Source organism: Cryptomeria japonica, chromosome 4, assembly GCF_030272615.1.
Source record: "Cryptomeria japonica chromosome 4, Sugi_1.0, whole genome shotgun sequence".
Lineage (NCBI taxonomy): Eukaryota > Viridiplantae > Streptophyta > Pinopsida > Cupressales > Cupressaceae > Cryptomeria > Cryptomeria japonica.
Window position 1 is genome coordinate 548,975,101 of NC_081408.1, and position 19,487 is coordinate 548,994,587.

The window sequence follows — 19,487 nt, forward strand, 5'->3', positions numbered from 1 at the left end:
CACTTACAATCTGGATGAGTGAGAAACTTGAAGCTAGAAGAAAGGTCAAGGATAATTTCTGAGGTAAAGAGCATGAAATATTTAAGATCAAGAAGGAGAATACAACTTTGTATGAATATTGGCATGAGGAGGAAGAAGCAAAATAAGCATTACAGTTAGATCTTGAAATGGCAATATCTCTTAGAGAGACCCTCATGAAAATAAATGAAGATCTTACAAAGGAACTTGATGAGGCCAATGAGAAGATTAATAAATTCAACAAGATCTCCTCTGTGTTGGATGAACAAATCCAATCTCAGAGGATGAAAGGTGATACATTTGGGTTAGGATAAAATACATCTGAGAAGGCAGAACCTTTTGGTACCAAGAGCAAAATGCATGAAGGTAAAACTGCTCCTAAGGCTGAGAAGCCTACCGATAAGAAAGATTAAAAACATGTTTGCTTTAACTATCATAAACTAGGACATACTGCTAATGTTTGTAGAACCAGATCTGATGCTAATATTGGTTATAGACCTAATACTAGATATGTGCCTAGGAGATTTGAAGGATATTGTTATACATGCAACATGTATGGGCATAGATTAGTTGAATGCAGATATGGAGAAAACAATCTAGCACCTCACGTGAACCCAAGACTTATTGGTGATTGGAAAAGGACTTTCACTAACTAGAGGAACACAAATTGGTAAACACCCTATGTTAACCAGTCTAGTCCTTATGAGATGGAAAAGAGAGTCAATGTGACTTGTTCAATCTGCAACAATTTTGGACATGTGGCAATGAACTACAAAAGAAGAATAGGTAGAGGCCACTCAAGACCTTGGAGAGAATCCAGAATGGCATGCTATCATTTCAACAAACTGGGACACATTGCCAAGTTTTTCAGAACACAGAAGAACCAACCAGTGAATCATCCTATAGACCAGAAAGGAAAGCAGAAGGTTGATATTGAATAAACTAGAGCTGAGATGAATAAGACCTAGAAGAAGAAGAGTGATAACAAACCATCTGAGGAATCAGATTCTTCACCTAATGTGGAGAATTTATCTCCACCAAACTAAGTTGTTTCTACAACTTGGGGTGAGCTTATTGTCGAGTCTTGAGTTGAACCCTTGGATGATGTATTGTAAGATAAATATGCATATTTTGATGCACTTTGATTTTTGATGTGGTTTTGGATCAGAACTCGTAAAGATCATTGAGTTTTTACTACCGGTAATATGCTTTAGAGTTTGCTAAGGCATTTTAGGGTTTTGTTGGTAAATGCATTTCTTGCAGTAGTTAGAATGAAAATAAATAGAACTTTTGAATTTCATTTGTCACTTTGCATCTTGAGAACTTTTGGCAAAGTGAGCAGAGTAGAGATAAGTTTGTGCTAGCAACATTCAGACCATTTACCAACAATCTAAGGTGATCGAAGTAAAATTTGATTTGGTGATCCAGTATTGAAATTTTTTGATGGTTGGAAACCCTAGCATCGAAGAAGAAGAGGTATTTATCAGTGAATCTTATCCTTTCTTCAAAGTTTTACATATTGTAGTATGGATACTTCACATCTAGTTGATGTGACTGAGAGGATAGGACCTAAATACAAATGACATCCATATAAGTCAAAGGAAACTAACCCTATCGGTGCCCTATCCAGTGTACCAAATGATGTTTTGCATGTAGAGGATGTAAGATCCTTTTATCACTACAAACTTGAAGACTTGGGAGTTGCAGTTATTTATGAACAATACAGATCCTTTTGTAATGAATCGGGAAGATTGAAAGAATAGTACGGAAGTGTAGCTGATAAAGGTTTTCATCATGAGATTAATTTTATTGATGATTTTGATGATGAGTTGGTGAGATTTGTTTTGTTCCATATTCATGATGAGTTCATGTGGTTGGATAGACCTCACAAAACCACTAAGGAAGCAATCCATGTTGTAACTGACTTCTGCTCAATCGGTGAAGTGCCATTGCCTAGGTCTATACCTAAGAATGTGTTGAGAAGTTAACTGGATATAGATGGGATAAAAGAGCCATGATCGTCAATGACATTAATGGTCCTACCATTAAATTTGCATCTATGGTGATTGGCTATAGAATTTTCTATTCAAGCAAAATGAACAGTATACCGGTAGCAACAATTCACATTGCATACTAGATGATTAAGGAAAATGTGGACTATGACTTGACTGAAGCTCTAAGGAGTCAATTAGTGGCAAATTTGGAAGAAGTCAAGAAGGACAAGAAGATTAGATTCAAGTTTGGACATCTTATCATGGGCTTATTCTTTTATTTCCAAAAATTTTTCCCAGATATTGGTGATGTACAATGGATAACAGGGACACCTACCCTATTGGAGATGAAGAACAACATTAGGATGTTGAAAAACAAGATCGATAATATTTATGGGGATATTTTAATAAATTTTAGAAGTAAATGCATGCTAGGGAACTCATATTGGCAGAGGTAGTCAATTGGTATGAGGATTCTATTTTTTTTATGGTTGACACAAATACATGCTTGATGCAAGTTGTTATTCCCAGGACCACATGGGTAATTCCCATGGGTTATGAAGTAGATAAAGATCTACTTGTTTCTTATGCTGATCATTTGTTAGCTGAACTGGTCATTACCACCACTGAGAGGTTTGGAACCTACAAGGAGAAACTACTAAAAGTGCACTCTGAACTATAGAAACTGGTGATTGCAAAGAAAGTAAGAAAAGAGGTACATGTCTTTGTTGAGCAAGCTTGATACACAAAATAACAGATAGTTGCAACAAGAGCCAAATATGAGGCAAGTTGGAACTTCCAGTGTACCAACCAGTACCCCCACCAGTAAGACTAGAGTAGCCAACACAACTAAGAAGAAGAAAGAAGAAGAAACTAAGGTGAAGCCTACTGAATCCCAAAGAGGGAAACCCTCTAAAATACAATTCCGAAGGAAAGGTAAAACTATTGAGCCTCATGTTGTGCCTACCCAAATTGGTAGAAGAAAGAAGGAGAAAGCTCACAAACTGGTGATAGATATTGAGGAAACAAAATCAGAAGAAGATAAGAGAGCATTAAGGGCAAGTGCTAAGAAGCAGAAGACTACTCAAAAAGGTAAAGCAACTACCAGAATATTAACACTTGAAGATTCTTTCACTAGAATTATTAGAATTATTAAGGAGTATGGTATTTACAAAGGTTTAAACATATTGTTTACTCATTTGTCTAAAAGTCAATGAAGGGAGATTGAAGATGCAGTCATCTTCAGTATGAACAAGTTTAGTAGAGACCTCATTAAATTACAAGTGAAAATTCCAGATTCCTTATATAATTTGATTGATGCTAGGTGGCAAGGGGCAATTAGCCTTGATAAAGAATTTATTGATTATACACTTAAACAATTGCAACCAGAAGCAACTGACAAGGAAATCAAATAGATAAAGGTTAATACAAAAGCTTTGTTCTAATCAAAGAATATATTAACAATAATTCTTGTTGGAGAGATTGAATCAATTCAAAAGGAGATTGAGATTTTGGTGAAAAAGGCTTTAGGTCTCATTCCCAATGAAGAAGAGGAGAAAGATGAAGTAATTGAGGATATTACTCTTGATAAGCCAAATTCAGAAGAACTTCCTAAAGGTGTATAGATCATAGAGTTTGAACCAGACAACAAATATATACAAGATGATCCTATTCATACTAAACTGGTAGATATAATAGATAATGATACTAGTGATGTTGATAATGTTGCTAATACTGCTGACAATGTAGATGTTTTTGAATTTAATGTACAGATGTTTGATACTTAGCAGGAATAGGTTGAGAACAAAGGAGAAGAGAAAGAAGCAAACAAAAGCTCAACTGAGCAACCGGTGAATGCATAGTCAACAGAAACTCAAACTGCTCCAGTCAATGTAAGTGTAGAAGCAAATGTAAATGTTGCTATTAAGGATAATCAAAAGGATTTAGTTGATGAGGAAGATGAAGCACTAGTAAAAGAACATACTGTTGAAAATCTGCAACCGGTCATAGATACTACTGAGGAAGAGGAGACAGAAAAAGATGAGGCAGAGAAGAAAACAGAGAAGGTGGAAGAGGAGAGGACAATGGAGGAAATAAAAACATCTCCTGAGATACCTTCTGAATCCAAACTGAAGAAAACAATAGTTGATGATGATTATGACTCTATGAGAATAAAAGGTCCTATTAATATAAACAATTTGAGTTATTTAGAGTTAATGGAGATTGCTACTGCAATGCAATCTTGGGCACAAAAGAAAAGATTGAAGGAACAACAAAGAGAAGAAGAGACTATAAGGACTGTTGTTGATATTTTATCAAGTCTCCTACCAGAGACTGATATGGAACATTTAGCTACCCCTATTACCAAACTTAGACAGATAGTTGTTGATGCCAGTGAACAACTAAAATCACTTGAAGAGGCAGCTCCTTCTTTAGCAGAAAAATATTACAAGAAGAGAAGGAGAGAGCAATTGATTTCAGAAAGTGACAAAGGTAAGGTTTCTTTAACAGTGAAGAAAGATCTTTTAAAAACCAGATTAGAAACTGGAGGTAAAATTTTGGCCACTATATCGAAAGTATCATTATTCTGTTCCAAATTAAAGAAAGAGAGAGAAGATGCAAAGAAGGAACTAGAAAGGATAAGTGAAGCATACATATCGGTACAGGACTCCACTTTGGCTTTTCTTAAATTAGTTGATGCCTTACAACACATATTAGAAATTTATGATTTTAAAGAGGTGAAGCAGATAAGATCCTTGAAGGAGCTGAAGAATAAGTTATTTCCAAAAGTTGAAATCTTATAGAGAGCATACAGGTAGACCGAAGCAATTTTGGCAACACCAGAGATGAGTACAGTTTATGCTATGTAGGAGTTTGCAGCTCAGATCTTGACACATGCTGAGATAACTGAGACACTGTTAGAAACTTGGGACAATGATCTAAACCAGTTAAAGTTTCATTTCAATTATGTTTTCTTAAGAATTGCATTGTAAAGACCTTAAAATTTTTATCTCTATAAATACATGTAGTTTTTTATGACAAATTTTGATGTAATGTATTTATTTTACTTCTTTATTTGGCATTGTTGTCAAAGGGAGAGTAGAAATAGTTAAGAGTCTAGAAATTTTTTTGTATTGTTGGCATTGTGTTTTCATTGATGTCAACCGGTATAGGATGGCAATCGGTATGGGAGATGTATGTGTAGTTCTCTCATGGATGCATACCGGATGTGATATCTTTGATGTCACTTAGTTTCTCAGTTCACTGTAAGGGAGAGAATGTCTTTCAGTACAATGACCATTGGAGTAACCGGTACACAAGTTAGTGTTTGACATATGTAAAAGATATGGACAAGAGACTGGTATGATATAACAACTGGTAAATGATAACATCTATGAGTGAGAAAGATGTTGTGCTCTTAATTATGATGAAGAGGTGGAGTGTTATCTAAATCACATCAACACAGGAGGATAAGGATCTATAGGTCACCAATACACTGTGTGAATGCAGAACAATAGGACTCCCACTGGATAGAGATACAGTCACCATGTGAAGAGATGATTGATAGTGAGTATGCCCAATCACATCACATGTGCCTATTTGAAGATATGTTGCACAAATAGGGAAGCCACATGAGTGCATTGTAGGATGTAGATGATATGGATTCATTGCCACCGGTAAGTGGATCTTATCTCCTATTATGCATAGTGTGCATCATAGTTCTATGAGATAAGGTAGGTTTGAAGGGTCGCACCAGATTTATAGGTGAATCACAAAGAGCCTCAAGTGCATTAAATTAGAGTTATGCACTGGACCGACAAAGAAGGCATGATGATTTTTTAGGATAGATGAAGAGTGATGTGTTTGTCACTTTGATAAATCAGTTGAGATATTGTCCAGACTGATGATGAAGAATGAAATATTGCGCAACTACAGACAGAGAGTGCAACTGACATTGAAATGCCTCAGATGGAATCAATTGAAGGATGTTGACATGGTGTCATCAAGGTTTTTACTGGTAATTATGTCCACTATTAAAGCAACAAGGTGCAGGATGTAGAAGACTCCCATCTGATGAAGATGTGCATAAGGAAGGTTAGCAAGAGTGCTGACCAGTTGAGTATTCTATCGACAGAGAAGCATAGTGTAAGTTTGAACTGGTAACGGTTTGTACTGGTAAAAGGGTTTGCTGGATGATCAACTATGAACCGACCCAATGTCAGTAAGTTGAATGCTGAGTTTGATGTTGAGATGTGCAATACGCAGGTGCCAAGTGGCAAGAAGGCAAAATTTGGTGAAGGTGTTTATATCATCGAGGCATGGTAGGTGTTTTTACAATTGAGTAATTAATATGGAGCCTGTGATTTGCGGATCAGATCAGAGGTTGCGACTTGATGAAGGATGGACATTAGAGGAAGATCAAACATTTGTTGGCGTAGTGATCAAAGCATGAAATCAGATTGCGGGATGAACTCGAACAAGAAACAACAAGATCATAAATGTGTCAACTGGTTTCAATGCCAAAAATCAGGGTTAGGTTTTCTATTCTTAGCAAATATACTTTGGACAAATGGAAAACATGTGATGACTTATCCCTCCAAAGCAGGTGTGCAATCCAAGGTAGATCAAATTAGATTAGATGTATATTTGGTCAGTAGAAGAAAACCCTAACCACCCAAAATGACAAGTCAGACTCTGATAAGGGAGGATAAGGCATTACCAATGTCTTTAGGATGTTTTATATAGGTTTTCAATCATGCATTATATGTTAGTAATAATGAACCCCATCTTGTGAGCCAAACTCCTATTTTGGCATTTCAATGAGCCAATTAGGACTTTTGGAAAATAGGGGATAAAATGTGTTGGTTTTAAGTGTTTTAAGATGTTTTAGGAGGGGTTGAACTTGACCCAAGGTATTAGGAGGTGAAAGATGACATTTTGACAACTTTTGCAAAAGTTGTCAAAAGTTGTCATGAGCAACTTTTATGCACTTTTTGCATTTTATAATTTGGAACTCCTCCAACGGCTCTAACCTCTTGATTTTAGGTTGAGAGAAGTTTAGGAATGTTTTATACACCTCATGGATTCAATTTCCAAGAGGTGATTGTATGGAGAAGAGTTTTGATGAAAACAAACTAATAGAATTCTGATATTTTCCTGCAATTCTGGAGTTTTGGTCTGTGGTACGGTTTTGTACGGATTGGGATCCATTCCCAATGATGTGAATTGATTTGAGAGGAGATTTAAATCTGTTTTATTTTTTATTTTAAGTCTTGATTGTGTGTGTTGCTCCTAATATTCAAGTTTTGTTGTAGGTACCCGAAAAACCAGGGTTTACCTTGGGTTTTTCCTCCTTCATGGCCATATCTTGCACTTTACCAATCTAACGCTCATGGGATTTGGTGAAAGGAAATTATGGTCAATTTATTTTTATATTTCCAAGAGTGTTTTATAGGAGGAGCAAGGGAGAGAAGTGTTTGGAGCGATCCTAGGTAGACATCTCTATGTGGCTACCTAGACCTTGACCAAACAAAAATACCTTGTATGCAAATGACAATGCTTCCAGGCATGTAACCATGTAATCCCTATTGATTTATGTTTCCCAACATTCCCATGGTATTTTAATCCACCGGTTCATTCATCTGAGCATAGTTGCTTCACAAAAGAGGCCTAATTAGCCCTTTTAGGACAGTCAACTTCCTACCGGCAAAGACCTTTATTTTCTAGACCTTGACCCTTCCTTTTGAGGACTTGTATAACTTCCAAAAGGGTGTTTGAATCCATAATTTTTTGTCCAGGGTGTTTGGTAAAATTTGAACTTAAGGTCCCTTTTCCCACTAAATAGGGCTACAAGCAACTAGGTCTAATTGGGTGAGTTTCTTAAGGAATGAGCATGTATTCTTGCAACCGGTGCTTTTTCTAACCTTACGGAGTCTTGTATGACCCAAAAATGGTGTGAAAATGATTTGTAACCCTTGGAGGTATCATGGAGTGTGTTGTAGCAAGATACCCTCGATTGAGTAAGCAAGAGTCTTGGAGATGGTGAGAAGATTGTACTAAAGTTGTAGAGCCTTGCCTTGATAGGATCCCATCCATGTGCTAGGGGGTCAGTGTCATGCATTTTGAGGTGTTTGGCAAGTAAGAAGGAGGGCTTTGCATCAATGTGGTATCAGAGCTAGTAATGGATTTGGTAAGGAGATAGAAAATTGAGAGATGTCAGAGGGACAAGAAGAAGAAGTCCCTAGAGGACCAATCACCAACATGTAATTGGCAAAGATTGTAAGAGAGTAGGCCACTACCTTCAAGGCAATGCAGAGGGAGCTAAAGAGGTTGAGAGAAAGAGTAGATGGGAAGGAAGATGGAGGCACTGGTAGTTGTGATGAAGGGGATGATGATGAGATCCCTATGCTGGAGGAAGAGGCAATTTCTCCTGACTAGAGGCACTTCCTTAATGCCCTCAAATCCATGGAGAGGAGAACCATGGAGCAGAAGATTGATTTGCCAACTTTCACTGGGAAGATGGAACCAGATGTTGTGATGGATTGGATAGACTCCCTATCTAGTTTCTTTGAGTGTGAAGACATTCCAGGACACCAGAAGGTGAAGATTGCTAAGTCCAAGTTGAAGGGAGCAGCCCTAACTTGGTGGAAATTTGTCCAAGAGGAAAGAGTTAAGGACAATAGGCCCAAAATTGTTTCTTGGAAGAGGATGGTTGCCTTAATTAAGGAGGCCTATGTACCCAAAGACTATGAAATACAACTCCATAAGAGGAGACAAAATCTCAAGCAGAAAGAGATGGATGTGAACTCATATATAGAGGAGTTCCAAAGGCTATGCATGAAGTCTAAAAAAAAAGAGGAAGAGAGTGAAAAAGTTGCCCAGTACCTGAATGGATTAAGGTACAACATTCAAGAAGAATTGAACCTTCTTAGCCCATATACCATTGGTAGATGCCATCCAATTTCTATCAAGGTGGAAGAGAAGATCAAAAGGACACAAGAGCAGAATAATAAAGGAACAGGAAGGCAACAGAGGGTTGGAAGAAATTTTTTCAGAAGCAAAGGAAATGGCTTTGGAAATCAAATTGAAATGAGTCAAGAAGGCACTGAAGGAGAGGGCAGTTCCAATAACAATGGAGGATACAATCAGACAGGTAACTTTAGAGGAAGAAGACCACCATTTAGATGGAGATCTCAAGGTAGAGGTCTAATCAGATGTTATAACTGCAATCAAGAAGGACACATGGCTAATAGATGCGCGAAGAAACCTACTAGTTCCATAGGAGAAAGAAGAAGTAACTTGATTTTAGAGGTCAACTGCCAAAGTGTGGCAAGTACAAATACATACCAAAGTGTCAATACCCCTGACAGTTATGGATACCCTGAAAGAGGTGAAGCCTTGATGATCAGAAGAGCAATAACCACTATGAAGATGTCTGATAGAGAACCCCCACAGAGGAAATCTCTATTCAAGACCACTTACAAAGCAGGTGGAAAGGTCTGCAAGGTCCTAATAGATTTTGGTTCAACTGAGAAATTTGTGTCTCTAGAGATGGTGGAGAAACTGAAGTTGAGGAGATTACCTCACCCTTGCCCCTACAAGGTCTCATGGCTCACACAAGGACAAGAAGTTGTTGTGGAAGAGCGGGCTTGGGTGGAATTTCAGATTGGAACCTATAGAGATAGGTTGATGTTTGACATTGCAAAGATGGATGCTTGCCATCTCCTATTTGGGAGGCCATGACATTTTGATTTGAAGGCACAACATGATGGTGCTAGGAATATATATTCCATTACCAAGGATGGTAAGGTGATTGAGTTTCTACCTTTAACGGAGGGTGAGGAGGAGACCAAACAAAAGGAAGCCAAGGTGTTGATATTAGGAGGGAAGAAGTTCATAATGAACATGGCAAATGAAGGCATGGTTTGTTATGCCCTTATCCTTATTCCAACAGTAACAAAGGTGGAGAGGTCTGAGGATAAGAAAGAGGATAGATTGAGGTTGATTGACCTTGTAGTGCAGCAGCTACTAGACAAATACAAGGGTGTCATCTCTGATGGCATGCCAAGGTCACTACCTCCCATGAGGGACATAAACCATTGTATAGACCTTATACCTGGATCCACCTTGCCTAATAAAGCAACATACAACCTCACACCAGATCATAATGTTGAGATGGAAAAACATGTTGAAGAATTGTTGGAATCTAGATTGATTGGAAAAATTTTGAGCCCATGTGCAGTCCCTATAGTCTTGGCACCCAAAAAAGAAGGCAATTGGAGGCTTTGCACCGATTCAAGAGATATCAACAAGATTACTAATAGGTATAGGTTTCCCATGCCTAGGATTGAGGATTTGTTAGATTGTTTGGGGGGTGCTAGATATTTTACAAAAAATGATTTAAAGAGTGGCTATCATCAGATTAGGATTAGGCCGAGAGATGAATGGAAGACTGCCTTTAAAACAAATGAGGGGTTATATGAGTGGAAATTCATGCCCTTTGGCTTATCCAATGCACCTAGTACCTTTATGAGGTTAATGAATTAAGACTTGAGGGATTTCATAGGGAAATTTGTTATAGTCTACCTAGATGACATTCTAGTTTTGAGTCAAACCAAAGGAGAGCATCTAAAGCATGTAGACCTGGTCCTAAGGAGATTGTATGAAGAATAATTAATGATCAACTTGGAAAAGTGTTTCTTTATGCAGGAAGAGATCATTTACTTCGGATTTGTGATCTCATATGGTGAATTGAAAATGAATCAAGAAAAGGTGAGTTTCATATTGTCTTGGCCTACACCTAGGACAATGAATGATGTTAGGAGTTTCCATGGCTTAGCTACCTTCTATAGGAATTTTATAAGAGGCTTTAGTCATATTTGTGCCCATATTCTTGATACAATAAAGGGAGGACAAAAGTGTAAGTTTAGTTGGACAGAAGAAGCTGATAACTCTTTTGAAACATTGAAAAGAAAAGTTGTAGAACAACCGGTCCTTGCCCTACCTGACTTCAACAAGATATTTCAAGTGGAATGTGATGCTAGTCATATGGCCATTGGAGTAGTGCTTGGACAAGAAGGAAGACCTATTGCTTTCTTGAGTGAGAAGTTGAATGAGGCAAAGAGGAGATATTCATCTTATAACCTAGAGATGTATGCTCTAGTCCAATCCTTGAAAAAATGGAGACGCTACTTGCTACCAAAAGAATTCATAGTTTTCATAGACAATCAAGCCCTTAGCTTCATAACCAGTCAAGAAAAGTTGAATCACTAACACATGAAATGGGTAGAGACCCTACAAGCTTTCACTTTCATTCTTAAGCACAAGAAAGGAATCAAGAATAAGGTGGTAGATGCTTTGAGAAGAAGAGTCCTAACTGCAAATCAAATTTAGTTGGAGAGTGTTGGAATAAACTCTTTGAAAACCATGTATGAGGATGATGAATATTTTGGAGAGGCCTACAAGGTATGTACTTCATTTGATGAATGGTTTCATGTTGAGTATTCTGAATTTTTTATTCAAAATGGATTGTTGTTTAAGGGTGCACAACTATGCATACCCAAATGATCTATGAGACTGAATATCATTAAGGAAAAACATTGTGGAGCAATGGCAGGACATTTTGGTCTTGACAAGACATTAGATTTGGTGAAAAGATGCTATTTTTTCCACAAACTACAGATAGATGTTAGGAGATTTGTGGAGACATGTGTAGTCTACCAAAAAGCAAAAGGAAAGTCCACCAATGCAAGCTTATACTAGCCTTTACCCATACCTTCAAGACCATGGGAAAGCATAAGTATGGATTTTGTTTTAGGATTGCCTAGGACAAGGAAAGGATATTATAGTGTTTTTGTAGTGGTGGATAGGTTCAGTAAGATGGCACATTTCTTGCCATGCAAAACAACGTGTGATACTTCTTATGTAGTAGACTTTTTCTTTAAGGAGATTGTCTGGATACATGGCTTGCCTTTGACCATAGTCTTTGATAGGGATGTAAAATCTATTGGTCACTTTTGGAGGACCCTTTCAAAGAAGCTTGTTACAAATTTATCCTTCTCCTCAGCCTACCATTCCCAAACAGATGGTCAAATTGAACTTGTAAATAGATCACTAGGGAATCTCTTAAGGTGTTTGACTAGACAGCATGGAGAAAGGTGGGATAGTATATTGTCTCAGGAAGAATTCTCCTATAATGATATAGTGAATAGGAGTACTAGTAAGTCACCTTTCCAGATTGTATATGGAATCCACCCAAGGGGTGTGTTGGAGTTGAGAGAGATACCTCAAGGAGAACCCATTAGTTCAGATGGAGAAACCTTTGCTGCTGCCATACAAGAGATCCATGACCAAGTGAAGACCCATCTTCAACAATTTGCAGAGAGATATAAAGCTCATGCTAACAAAAAGAAGAGAGATGTTCAGTTTGATGTAGGAGACTTGGTGTGGGTTGACTTCAAGAAGGAAAGACTTCCAAAAGGAAGATACACAAAGTTGATGCAAAGAAAGATTGAACCCTGCCAAATCTTGAAGAAATGTGGTTCAAATGCCTATGAACTTCAACTACCATCTGATCTTGGTTTTTCACCTATTTTTAATGTTTGTGACTTAACTCTTTATAAGTGTAGTGTTGATGTAGGCGAAGACATAATTCAGGACATTGTTGATGATGTCATTCCTAGACATGAACCACCAAAGTTGCATAAGGTTATAGATACTAAGGTTGCCAAGCGAACCAGGAGTAAATTTTATATGGAGTATTTGGTGGCTTGGAAAGGACAACTTGATACTGAAGCAGTCTGGATGATAGAGCAACAGATCAAAGATCATGGTGTAGACCTGCAGACTCTCATCTCGAGGGGACTTGAGATTTCTTCTTCCGGGGAGTATGGTGCAGTAGAACCTCATCAAACCCTTCAAGATGACAAGTCAGACTCTAATAATGGAGGATAAGGCATTAAAAATTTCTTAAGGATGTTTTATATAGGTTTCCAATCATGCATTATATGTTTGTAATAATGAACACCATCTTGTGAGCCAAACTCCTATTTTGGCATTTCTATGAGCCAATTAAGACTTTTGGACAATAGCAAATCAAATGTGTTGGTTTTAAGTGTTTTAAGATGTTTTAGGAGGTTTTGAACTTGAACCAAGGCATTAGGAGGTGAAAGATGACATTTTGACAACTTTTGCAAAAGTTGTCAAAAGTTGTCATGAGCAACTTTTATGCACTTTTTGCATTTTGTAATTTGAAACTCCTCCAATGGCTCTAACCTCTTTATTTTTGGTTGAGAGTAGTTGAGGAATGGTTTATACACCTCGTGGATCCAATTTCCAAGAGGTGATTGTACGGAGAAGAGTTTTGATGAAAACAAACTAATAGAATTCTGAGTTTTTCTTGCAATTCTAGAGTTTTGGTCCGTGGTACGATTTTGTATAGATTGGGATCCATTCCCAATTATGTGAATTGATTTGAGGGGATAGTTAAATCTATTTTAGTTTTGATTTGAATTCTTGATTGTGTGTGTTGCTTCTGATATTCAAGTTTTGCTGTAGGTACCCGGAAAACCAGGGTTTACCTTGGGTTTTTCCTCCTTCATGGCCATATCTTGCACTTTACCAATTTGAGGCTCATGGGATTTGGTGAAAGGAAAGTATGGTCAATTTATTTTAGATTTAGGAGAGTGTTTTTTAGGAGGAGCAAGGGAGAGAAGTGTTTGGAGCGACCCTAGGTAGACATCTATATGTGGCTACCTAGACCTTGACCAAACAAAATACCTTGTATGCAAATGGTGATGCTTCCAGGCGTGTAACCCTGGAATCCCTATTGATTTATGTTTCCAAACATTCCCATGGGATTTTAATCCATTGGTTCATTCATCTGAGCATAGTTACTTCAAAAAAGAGGTCTAATTAGCCCTTTTAGGACAGTCAACTTCCTACCGGCAAAGACCTTTATTTTCTAGACCTTGACCCTTACTTTTGGGGACTTGTGTAAATTACAAAAGGGTGTTTGAATCCATAATTTTTTTGCCAAGATGTTTGGGAAAATCTGAACTTAAGGTCCCTTTACCTACTAAATAGGGCTACAAGCAACTAAGACTAATTGGGTGAGTTTCTTAAGGAATGAGCATGTATTCATGCAACTAGTGCTTTGTCTGACCTTAGGGTGTCATGTATGACCCAAAACCAGTGTGAAAATTATTTGTAACCCCTCGAGGTATCATGGGGTGTTTTGTAGCAAGATACCCTCAATTTAGTAAGCAAGAGTCTTGGAGATAGTGAGAAGATTGTACTAAAGTTGTAGAGCCTTGCCTTGATAGGATCCCATCAATGTGCTATGGGGTCAGTGTCATACATTTTGAGGTGCTTGGTAGGTAACAAGGAGGGATCTGCATCACTGAGGCTTGGAACCCTACTGGTAAGAAAGCTTACAAACCTGTTTGCTTTAACTATCATAAACCAGGACATACTGCTAATGTTTGTAGAACCAAATCTAATGCTAATATTGGTTATAGACCTAATACTAGATATGTGCCTAGGAGATTTGAAGGTTATTGTTATATATGCAACATGTATGCGCATAGATCAGTTGAATACAGATATGGAGCAAAATATCTAGCACCTCACGTGAACCCAAGACCTATTGGTGATTGGAGAAGGAATTTCACTAACCAGAGGAACACAAATTGGAAAAGACCCTATGTTAACCTGTCTAGTCCTTATGAGATGGAAAATAGAGTCAATGTGACTTGTTCAATCTATAAGAAATTTGGACATGTGGCAATGAACTACAAAAGAAGAATAGGTAGAGGTCACTCAGGACCTTGGAGAGAATCTAGAATGACATGTTATCATTTCAACAAACTAGGACACATTGCCAAGTTTTACAAAACACAAAAGAACCAACTAGTGAATCATCCTGTAGACTAGAAAGGAAAGTAGAAGGTTGATATTGAAGAAACTAGAGCTGAGATGAATAAGACCTAGAAGAAGAAGAGTGATAACAAACCATCTGAGGAATCAGATTCTTCACCTAATGTGGAGAATTGATCTCCACCAAACTAAGTTGTTTCTACAACTTGGGGTGAGCTTATTGTCAAATCTTGAGTTGAACCCTGGATGATGTATTGTAAGTTAAATCTACATATTCTGATGCACTTTGATGTTTTGATGTGTTTTTGGATCATAACTTGTAAAGATCATTGAGTTTTTGCTACTGGTAATACACTTTAGAGTTTGCTAAGGCATTTTCAGGTTTTCTTGCTAAATGCATTTATTGTAGTAGTTAGAATGTAAATAAATCCAACTTTTTGAATTTCATTTGTCACTTTGCATCTTGAGAAATTTTGGTGAAGTGAGCAGAGTAGAGATAAGTTTGTGCTAGCAACATTCAGACCATTTACCAGCAATCTAAGGTGATGGAAGTAAAGTTTGATTTGGTGATCGAGTACTGAAATTTTTCACCATTGAAAACCCTAGCATTGAAGAAGAAGAGGTATTTATCAATGAACCTTATCTTTGCTTCAAATTTTTGCATATTGTAGTATGGATACTCCGCATCTAGTTGATTTGACTGAGAGGGTAGGACCTGAATACAAATGACATCCATACAAGTCAGAGGAAACTAACCCTGTCGGTGCCCTATTCGGTGTACCAGATGGTGTTTTGCATGTAGAGGATGTAGGATCATTTTATCACTACAAAATTTGAAGACTTGGGAGTTGTAGTTATTTATGAATAATATAGATCTTTATGTAATGAATCAAGAAGATTGAAAGAATAGTTCAGAAGCATAGCCGATAAATGAAGCAATCCTTTTTTCACTAAGGAAGCAATCCATATTGTAACCAACTTCTACTCAATTAGTGAAGTACCATTGCCTAGGTCTATACGTAAGAATTATGTTGAGAATTTAACTGGATCTAGATGGGATAAAAGAGCCATGACCTTGAATGACATTAATGATCCTGCCATTAAATTTGCATCTATGGTGATTGGCTGTAGAATTTTCTATTCAAGCAGAATAAACAGTATACCGGTAGCAACAATTCACACTGCATACTAGATGATTAAGGAAAATGTGGACTATGACTTGACTAAAGCTCTAAGGAGTCAATTAGTGGCAAATTTGGAAGAAGTCAAGAAGGACAAGAAGATTAGATTCAAGTTTGGACAGCTTATCATTGGCTTATTCTTTTATATCCAAAACTTTTTCCTTGATTTTGGTGATGTACAATGGATAACCGGGACACCTACCCTATTGCAGATGAAGAACAATATTAGGATGCTAAAAAACAAGATCGATGATATTTATGGGGATATTTTAATAAATTTTAGAAGTAAATGCATTCTAGGGAATGCATATTGGTAGAGGTAGTCAGTCGGTATGAGGATTCTATTTTTTTTATGGTTGACATAGATACATGCTTGATGCAAGTTGTTATTCCCAGGACCACAATGGTAATTCCCATGGATTATGAAGTAGATAAAGATCTACTTCTTTCTTATGTTGATCATTTGTTAGCTCAACCAGTCGTTACCACCGCTAAGAGGTTTTGAATCTGCAAGGAGAAATTACTAAAAGTGCACTCCGAATTATGGAAACTGGTGATTGCAAAGAAAGTAAGAAAAGATGTACATGCCTTTGCTAAGAAGGATGGATTCACAAAGGAACGGATAGCTTCAACAAGTGCCAAATATGAGGGAAATTGGAACTTCTAGTGTACCAACTGGTACCCCCACCGGTAAGACCAGAGTAGCCAATGCACTTGAGAAGAAGAAAGCAAAGGAAACTAAGGTGAAGCCTACTGAATCCCAAAGAGGGAAATCCTCTAAAATACAATTCCAAAGGAAAGGTAAAACTGTTGAACCTCATGTTGTGCCTACCCAAACCAGAAAAAGAAAGAAGGAGAAAGCTCACAAACTAGTGATAGATATTGAGGAAACAAAATCAGAAGAAGAGAAGAGAGCATTAAGGGTAAGTGCTAAGAAGTAGAAGACTACTCAAAAAGCTAACACAGCTACCAAAATATTGACACTTGAAGATTCTTTCACTAGAATGATTACAATTATTAAGGAGTATGGTACTTACAAAGGTTTAAATATATTGTTTACTCATTTGTCTGAAAGTCAATGAAGGGAGATTGAAGATGTAGTCATCTTCAGTATGAACAAGTTTAGTAGAGCCCTCATTGAATTACAAGGGCACATTCCATATTTCTTATATAATTTTATTGATGCTAGGTGGCAAGGGGCAATTAGCCTTGATAAAGAATTTATTGATTATACACTTAAAAACTTGCAACCAGAAGCAACTGAAGAGGAAGTTGAATAGATAAAGGTTAATACAAAATCTTTGTTCTGTTCAAAGAATATATTAAAAATTCTTCTTGGAGAGACCAAATCAACTCAAAAGGAGATTGAGATTTTGGTGAAAAAGGCTTTAGGTCTCATTCCCAATTAAGAAGAGGAGAAAGATGAAGTAATTGAGGATATTACTCCCGATAAGCCAAATTCAGAAGAACTTCCTAAAGGTGTAAAGATCATACAGTTTGAACCGGACAACAAATATATGGAAGATGATCCTATTGATACTAAACCGGTAGATATAATAGATAATGATATTGATGATGTAGATAATGTTGCTAATACTGCTGACAATGTAGATGTTTGATACTCAGTAGGAACAGGTTGAGAATAAAGGAGAAGAGAAAGAAGCAAACAAAAGCTCAACTGAGCAACCGGTGAATACACAGTCAACAGAAACTCAGACTACTCCAGACAATATAAGTGTAGATGCAAATGTAAATGTTGCTACTAAGGATAATCAAAAGGATTTAGTTGATAAGGAAGAGGAAGCATTGGTGAAAGAACATACTGTTGAAAATTTGCAACTGGACACAGATACCACTGAGGAAGAGGAGACAAGAAAAGATGAGGCAGAGAAGAAAACAGAGAAGGTGGAAGAGGAGAGGAGAATGGAGGAAATAAAAAACATCTCCTGAGATACCTTCTGAATCTAAACTGAAGAAAACAATAGTTGATGATGATGATGACTATGTGAGCATAAAAGGTTCTATTAATATGGAAAATTTGAGGTCTTTAGAGTTAATCGAGATTGCTACTGCAATGCAATCCCGGGCACAAAAGAAAATATTGAAGGAATAACAAAGAGAAGAAGAGACTATAAGGACTATTGTTGATATTTTTTCAAGTCTCCTATCGGAGACTGATACGGAACATTTAGCTACCCCTATTGCCAAACTTGGACAGTTACTTGTTGATGCCAATGAACAACTAAAATCACTTGAAGAGGTAGCTCATGCTTTAGTAGAAAAAGATTACAAGAAGAGAAGGGGAGAGCAATTGATTTCAGAAAGTGACAAAGGTAAGGTTCCTTTAACAGTAAAGAAAGATCTTTTGAAAACCAGATTAGACACTGGAGGTAATATTTTGGCCACTATATCGAAAGTATCATTATTCTGTTCCAAATTAAACAAAGAGAGAAGATGCAGAGAGGAACTAGAAAGGATAAGTGAAGCATACATACTGGTATAGGACTCCACTTTGGATTTTGGTAAATCAGTTGATGCCTTACAACACATATTAGAAATTTATGATTTTAAACAGGTGAAGCAGATAAGATCCCTGAGGGAGCTAAAGAAACAGTTAATTCGGAAAGTTGAAATCTTAGAGAGAGCATATAGGGAGACCAAAGCAATTTTCGCTACCCCATAGATCAGTACATTTGATGCTATGGAGGATTTTGTTGCTCAGATCTTGACACATGTTGAGATTACTGAGACATTGTTAGAAACTTGGGACAATGATCTAATATAGTTGAAGTTTCATTTCAATGACGTTTTCTTAAGAATTGCATTGTAAAGACATTAAAACTTTTATCTCTATAAATACATGTAGTTTTTTATGACAAATTTTGATGTAATGTATGTATTTTACTTCTTTATTTGGCATTGTTGTCAAAGGGGGAGTAGAAATAGTTAAGAGTCTAGTAAAAAATTTGTATTGTTGGCATTGTGTTGTCATTGATGTCAACTGGTATAGGATGGAAATTAGTATGGGAGATGTATGTGCAGCTCTCTCATGGATGCATACCGAATGTGATATCTTTGATGTCACTTAGTGTTTCAGTTCACCATAAGGGAGAGAATGTCTTTCAGTACTATGACCATTTGAGTAACTAGTACACAAGTTAGTTTTTGACATGTGTAAAAGATATTGACAAGAGATTGGTATAAAATAACAACTAGTAAATGATAACATCTATGAGTGAGAAAGATGTTGTTCTCTTAATTATGATGAAGAGGTGGAGTGTTATCTAAATCACATCAACAAAGGAGGATAATGATGTACAGGTCACCAATACATTGTGTGGATGCAGAAGAACAAGACTCCCACTGGATAGAGATGCAGTCACCATGTGAAGAGATGATTGATAGTGAGTGTGCCCAATCA

At 37.1% G+C, this 19,487-nt stretch overlaps 1 protein-coding gene across 1 annotated transcript; it reads left to right on the forward strand.

Moving 5' to 3' along the window:
- Window positions 1-2,788: 2,788 nt before the first annotated feature.
- On the forward strand, window positions 2,789-18,697 carry LOC131034987 (peptidyl-prolyl cis-trans isomerase-like). The gene is made up of 5 exons (XM_057966609.1): window positions 2,789-3,101; window positions 3,912-4,255; window positions 17,696-17,971; window positions 18,285-18,456; window positions 18,642-18,697. The coding sequence occupies exons 1-5, from the start codon at window positions 2,789-2,791 to the stop codon at window positions 18,695-18,697; spliced, it is 1,161 nt and encodes a 386-aa protein (XP_057822592.1).
- The last annotated feature ends 790 nt before the right edge of the window (window positions 18,698-19,487 follow it).